At 70.1% G+C, this 6,720-nt stretch overlaps 2 protein-coding genes across 2 annotated transcripts in view; one reads left to right on the top strand and one right to left on the bottom strand.

Moving 5' to 3' along the window:
* Window positions 1–1,117: 1,117 nt before the first annotated feature.
* DRD4 (dopamine receptor D4) lies at window positions 1,118–4,760 on the bottom strand. Its single transcript, XM_070427171.1, has 4 exons — window positions 4,503–4,760; window positions 3,243–3,355; window positions 1,709–2,166; window positions 1,118–1,604 (listed from the first exon to the last, which is right to left on the bottom strand). Exons 1-4 carry the CDS (start codon window positions 4,758–4,760, stop codon window positions 1,402–1,404), a joined length of 1,032 nt encoding a protein of 343 aa, XP_070283272.1. The 3' UTR covers window positions 1,118–1,401.
* A 1,536-nt stretch (window positions 4,761–6,296) lies between these two features.
* Window positions 6,297–6,720, top strand: part of CDHR5 (cadherin related family member 5) — a 5,416-nt gene continuing 4,992 nt past the window's right edge. Inside the window, exon 1 of the mRNA XM_070426271.1 lies at window positions 6,297–6,342. Coding sequence (XP_070282372.1) covers window positions 6,297–6,342 — 46 coding nt within the window. The remainder of the gene's footprint in view (window positions 6,343–6,720) is intronic.

Genomic DNA, 6,720 nt, shown 5'->3' with positions numbered 1-6,720 from the left:
TAGACCCTTGTCCAGCAGGAAAGTCTCATTATTCAGCAGGGCCAGGTGGCCATGGGACAGGTCTCCAAGGGGATGGGGTGGTCAGGGAGGCTTCTTGGAGGAGGTGGCAGCGGAGACCAGGAGCAGGAGAGGGTGCGCACCCAGAGAGGAGCGATCTTGCAGGCAGAGCCCTGCCTGGTGCATGGTGCCCGGCACCGCACAGCCACACCCCACAGATGCAGGAGAGAACTCAGCACGCAGCCGCCGTCTGCGGGACAGACAGCTCCCAGCACTCCTCCCGTGGCAGACGGGAAGTCCACGCGGGGCTGCGCTGGTTGGAGGGGCCCAGAGCTATGTCTTGTGGGGGGGAAGCTTGGGTGGCTCTGCCCTGCCTTGGCCCTGGGCCCCATCGTCTGCGTGCCCTTGGGGGAGGAGGGAGTCTGCCTAGGTGGGCCCACCAGCACCCGGCCCTCTCCTCAGGCTTTGGGCGGCTCTGGCAGGAGCTGTGCTCTGACCTGGAGTCAGCTCAGCTGTGTTTTCACGGGACAGCGGAGCGGCCGCCTTGGCTGGTCTGGGGGGGGGGCCCACTGTGGGAAGGGGCCCCCCACCACAGGAAACTTTGTCCCCAGCCCAGTGCAAAGCCCCTGCAGGGTAAACTGTCCACTCTGTCCCTTTGGGGCGGAGCGGCGGCGGGGCGGGGGGGCAGCCCGGGCATGGGAGAGGAAGCTGCTAGCCCAAAACGCTGGGTGGGGGGCTGGGCCCTGCAGCTGAGGCTCAGGTGTGGGGGAGGGGGCCTGCTGGAGCTGTGGGCACTGTGGTGAGCCCCAGGGCACCCCAGGGAGCAGAGCCCGGGCCTGGATGCCTCTCTTTGGGCCGAGCTGAGCACTCCCCAAGTTCAAACCCACCAACCTCTCACCCCACCCCGTGCTCCCACCTCACCCTGAGCCAGGAGTCAGTTTGGGGGGGGAGGGTCTGTTCTCTGGGCTTCCTCGGAAGAAAGGAGGGGACTAACTGGCCTGATGGGGGTCAGTGGGCGTCTGGGCTTCATGTGGGGCCGGCTCCTCCTCCTTGGCCCCCTCCCCGTCTCACCCCGAGGGGCCTTCTGGGCAGGTGTTTGGAAGGAACCCGTTTATTTATTTAAAAAAAGAACACAGGTGTCTTTATTGATTTCAGAGAGGAAGGGAGAGAGAGATAGAAACATCAGTGATAAGAGAGAACCATTGATTGGCTGCCTCCTGCCCAGGAATCGAACCCGAGACCCTTCAGTCTGCAGGCCGTGGCTCTATCCACTGAGCCAAACCAGCCAGGGCAGGAATCCGCTTAACACGTGGTACAAAATCGCCTCCTCCCTGGCCAGGGCCTGGCCCCTGAGGCAAAGTGGGAGCTCAGAGACGGCTGGGGACGGGTGAGGGGGTGCTCTGCTCAGCTGCAGGGGCGCAGGGCCTTGCGGAAGACGGTGCGAAACTCGGCGTTGAAGACCGTGTAGATGAGCGGGTTGAGGGCGCTGTTGAGGTAGCCCAGCCAGGTGACCGCGCTGACCAGCCGCGGGGGCACGGCGCAGGCGGGGCACAGCGCCCGCGTCATGTGCACCACGAAGAAGGGCGTCCAGCAAACCAGGAAGGCCCCTGGGCGGGGGGTGGGGGGGGCGAGTGAGCCTGGGCCCTGCAGAGCCCGGCGGGGCCCCGGGCCGCCACCCCCCCGCCCCACGCCGACAGGGGCGGGCACCCACCGACCACCACGGGCAGGACCCTCATGGCCTTGCGCTCCCGGCCGGTGATCTTGGCGCGGCTCCTGCGGGCTTGCGGCGGGGGCGGGGGCGGGCCGGCCTCGGGGGGCGCGGCGGCGGCGGGAGGCGGCGGGCCGGGGCCGCTGGGCCGGCGGGGCGCGCGGGCGTGCAGTTTGGCGCGGCGCGCGGCCCCCCAGCGCCGCAGGCCCCGGAAGGTGGCCCAGTAGAGCAGCAGCATGAGCGGGCAGGGCAGGAGGAAGGAGCACACGGACGAGTAGACCACGTAGTCGCGGTCCTCCAGGCGGCACGCGGTGGGGTCGCGGCCGCGCGTGTCGTTGAGGCCGCACAGCACGGGCGCCGCCACCGCCGCCGCCAGCAGCCACGTGGCGCCGATGAGCAGCAGCTGCCGCCCGCCTCGGCCCTGGCGGTTGTAGCGCAGGGGCACGGCCACGGCCACGAACCTGCGGGGAGCACGGGCAGGGCGGTGGGACTTGGGGGGGAGCTGGGGGCGGGGCCAGAGGGGAGGGACAGGGAGCTGGGGGCGGGGCCAGAGGGGAGGGACAGGGAGCTGGGGGCGGGGCCCGAGGAGAGGGAGAGGGAGCTGGAGGCGGGGCCCGAGGAGAGGGAGAGGGAGCTGGGGGCGGGGCCCGAGGAGAGGGAAAGGGAGCTGGGGGCGGGGCCCGAGGAGAGGGAGAGGGAGCTGGGGGCGGGGCCCGAGGAGAGGGAGAGGGAGCTGGGGGCGGGGCCCGAGGAGAGGGAAAGGGAGCTGGGGGCGGGGCCCGAGGAGAGGGACAGGGAGCTGGGGGCGGGGCCCGAGGAGAGGGAGAGGGAGCTGGGGGCGGGGCCCGAGGAGAGGGACAGGGAGCTGGGGGCGGGGCCCGAGGAGAGGGAGAGGGAGCTGGAGGCGGGGCCCGAGGAGAGGGAGAGGGAGCTGGAGGCGGGGCCCGAGGAGAGGGAGAGGGAGCTGGGGGCGGGGCCCGAGGAGAGGGAAAGGGAGCTGGGGGCGGGGCCCGAGGAGAGGGACAGGGAGCTGGGGGCGGGGCCCGAGGAGAGGGACAGGGAGCTGGGGGCGGGGGCCCGAGGAGAGGGACAGGGAGCTGGGGGCGGGGCCCGAGGAGAGGGACAGGGAGCTGGGGGCGGGGCCCGAGGAGAGGGAGAGGGAGCTGGAGGCGGGGCCAGAGGGGAGGGACAGGGAGCTGGGGGCGGGGCCCGAGGAGAGGGACAGGGAGCTGGGGGCGGGGCCCGAGGGGAGGGACAGGGAGCTGGGGGCGGGGCCAGAGGGGAGGGACAGGGAGCTGGGGGCGGGGCCCGAGGGGAGGGACAGGGAGCTGGGGGCGGGGCCCGAGGAGAGGGACAGGGAGCTGGGGGCGGGGCCAGAGGGGAGGAACAGGGAGCTGGGGGCGGGGGACAGTTAAGGGGGCGAGAGCTGGGGGCGGGGCCCGGGGGTCTCGGGGCGCGGCCAGGGGTGGGGGCGGGGCGAGTGGGGAAGGAGCGGGGCGGGCGGGGATGCGGCGGGGCGGGGTGCTGGGCCGCCCACCTGTCCACGCTGATGGCGCACAGGTTGAAGATGGAAGCGGTGCACAGCATGACGTCCATGGCCATGAGCGCGTCGCAGAGGCGGGGGCTCAGCAGCCACACGCCGCCCTGGACCTGGGCCGAGAGGAGGGGGGCGGGGGCAGCAACAAGGGACACACGACGCGCTGACTCCCCAGCCAGGCCCAGGCCGCAGCCCCTCGCCGGGTCCCCCCGCGCCTCCTTTTGTTGGAGCTGGGAAAGGCCTGGGAGGTCGGGGGGCCAGGGGAAGTGGACCCTGATCTCTGATGACATGGGGCCCAGGGGGTCCCCACCCCGGGCTGCTCTGAGGTACCCCCGCCACTCATGTCCTCCCCAGAGCACGGCTGAGAGTCGGTCTGTGGATAAGCTGCCACTGCTCTGGGGTTTTGGACAAATGGCTTCACTTCTGTGCCCTCGCCTGTGAAATTGTCCGGAGAACAAACGAATTAAAAATATCAAGGCCTCCTCACTGTGCACAGCGCCCCCACCACGGGCAACGGAGCAGACAGCCCCCACCCCCACCCCCGTCCTTCTAAATCCCCTCCCGCTGATTCGGGACGATTAGGAGCTTAAGACCTGCACCGTGACGTCTGCTCTGCGGCTCTCGGAACCGCAGGCCATTCCTGTCCTTGTCCCTCTGGCCTCTGCCCCAGCCCTACCGCCTCACCGTCTCCGCATAAGAAAACCCGCGCCTCCCTGCCCCACGGCCAGGACACGGTGTCTCCCCCCGCCCCAGCCCTCAGCAGCGTCTCCGCCCAGGCCTTGGAGTGGAAGGGGTGGCACCTGGGTCACCGGTTCTAGACCCCACAGCCACCCCTCAGTTCTGCTGTCCCCCCAGATCTCCCCCCCCTTCACTGCTCCTCCCACTGTGGCTGCGTCTGTGCACGAATGGGGGGCTCCTTCCGTGGGTTGCACGAGTGTGTGTTCCTGGTCACGCGCGGCTGTGGCCTGTGCAGTGATGTGTGTCTGTGCCCCCGGGGGAGCGGGCGGGGGAAGCCTAACCCTGCCCGTCCAGCCGGCTCCCTGGGAGGTGGAGCCCCGCGGAGGGCGGGGGGGGGGGGCCCTGGGCCGCCCCAGTCGCCTGCCGTGGGGTCCCCGGCTTGAAGGACAGAGGCCTCTCTTGGGTGGTAACAAACGCTAAGACAGGAAGGGCTCCTGGGAAGGCAAGAGGAGGGTCGTCGCGTGGCGGGGACAGGGCACGAAGGAGCGGGAGGGGGGCGCCACGCGTGGGCTCCGCGCTCACCTCGGAGTAGACGAACAGCGGCAGCACGAGCAGGGCGAGCAGCAGGTCCGCGGCCGCCAGGCTCACGATGAAGTAGTTGGTGGGCGTCTGCAGGGCGCGCTCGGCCGCCACGCTCACGCACACGAGCGAGTTCCCCGCGAGCACCGCGCCGATGAGCAGCACGCCCCCCACCAGCGCCGCCGCCGCCCCCGCGCCGCCGCCGCTCGCTCCCCGCGCCCCCAGCAGCCCGTCCGCTTCTGTGGCGCTGCGGTTCCCCATGGCGCCCGGGCCGGGAGCCCCGGGAGCCCCCCCGGCGGCGCTCAGCACCGCAGACAGCGCGCAGGTCGCGACCCCGGGCGCCCCGCCCTCCGGCACGCCCCCCCCCCCCCCCCCCCCCCCCGCCCCGTCCCGCAGGGTCCCGGGCGGGCGGCCCCGGTGCACCTGTGTTTGCACGTCGGGGGGGGCGGGTAGGTGGGGCCACGCAATGGCCAATGGGACGCAAGCTGAGCGAGATGATGGGCACGCGCGGGCCCGGTCAGGGGCGGGTGTGGCGCGCGGGTCTGGGCTCCGGGAAACCCACGGAGATGGAAGGTCGCCGAACCACACCCCGAGGCGCGCGAGCACCCACGCCCGCGCTGTTCCGCCGGCCGCGGGGGTCCCCCGGGTCCCCAGTGCCCACGCTGGGCTCCACCTCCCACGGACACTCGTGGAGGCGCCTGGAGGCGTTGGTGGGGCCGGGTTCTCACTCCACCCCGTTCACGAGCCGTGGGAGGACCTACTTCTCAGGCTCCCAGCGCGGGGGACACTCCACCCGCGGGCTTGGGCGCTCAGGCTCCGCCCCCTTGGGTCCCTGAGGTCCACCCTCACCTTCCCTCCGCATCCCTCCGACCCCACCCCCGCGTGCCCTGGCACGTCCCCCACAATAACGGGCCTCCAGCCCAGGGCCCTGCACCCATTGCAGGAAGCAGCCTTTCCTTTCGTCTGGTACCCGGGGACCCCCTCCCCCAACACCCCCATCCCCCCCCCCCGCCACCCCCCCTACACCCCCGCCACTGCCTGACCCTCCAGCCTCCAGGCGGGCAGCTAAGTGGTCAGCCCCAAACCCCCTCTATCACCTTGGGGCCTGTGGCCTTGAGCCCGTGTGCTCCCTCCTCAGCCCGGGACCTGGGACCTGGGACCTGGCGCTGACCTCCCGTCTTAGGTGAGAGAAGAAGGGGGGAGGGAGGGGGATGAGCACTCGGGGTGCTTAGCGATGCCTGTGGCCGAGAAAAGAAAAGCCCCAGTGAGCTCCCCTCACCCTGCACCCGCCGGGCCTCCAACTCACTGGGCCCATCGCTCCACCTGCCAACACCATGGGGCGGGGGGGGGGGGGGGGGGGGGGGGGGGGGGGGGGAGCCCTGGTGCACAGGTAAGACTGCCTCTGCAGAGCAGGTGCACGGCCCCCGCCCCCCCACGCCGTCAGCCGGACTGTCCTCTCAGATGAGCGCCGTGCACAGAAAGAGCCGCGGGAAAGTGTCCCCAGCGAGAAGGTTCACTGTGGACGTCCTGAGTCGCGTGACACCTGGCAGGGAGCCCTGTCCGCAGGGGGGCGGCGGTGCCACAGGAATGCTGGCTTCAAGGCCCCGTGGGGAGGGCTCCCTGCCCCTCATGTTGGCCGATAGATGGCATGAGACTGATACTGACCCTTCCCACAGAGGGCATCCGGGCCGAGTTTTCTTCGTTGGACAGAATTTTGTTGTTGTCATTGTTAATCCTCGCTGATTGCGAGAGAGTGGAAGAGAGGGAGGGAAGGGAGCGAAAGAGAGAGAAACGTCAATGACGGGCCGCCTCCTGCACCTGGTGGACCGAACCTGCCACTCAGGTATGTGCCCTGGGCCTGGGATCGAGCCCGGGACCCTTCGGTGCGCCGGTCCCTAGGCCGAAGCTCCAACCATTGAGCCCCACGAGCCAGGGCTTGCGGACAGGCTTCGCGGGGAAGTCAGCTTCTCCAGCACACGCAGGACTGACTGCTCAGGCTCCTTCCGGGTGGAGAAGCCTGTCGGCCCAGGATCTATTTCCGGTTCGTTGTCCAATACGGCCTGGCCGGCGACCATGTTCCCACGCCTGTGACAAGGCCTCTCCACCCGCACACCTGTAAGTAGTATCTTTCCTTTATTTCCTTGGTCAGTCTTGTTAGAGGTTTGTCCATTTTATTGATCTTTTCAAGCTGAAACAGCTTTTGGTTTCATTGATTTCCCCC

Source organism: Myotis yumanensis, unplaced genomic scaffold (genome assembly GCF_028538775.1).
Source record: "Myotis yumanensis isolate MYYU_CA2020_CCGP unplaced genomic scaffold, mMyoYum1.0.hap1 SCAF_10, whole genome shotgun sequence".
NCBI lineage: Eukaryota > Metazoa > Chordata > Mammalia > Chiroptera > Vespertilionidae > Myotis > Myotis yumanensis.
Note: the sequence above shows the minus strand (reverse complement) of the source record. Positions and strands in the feature narration are given on the sequence as shown.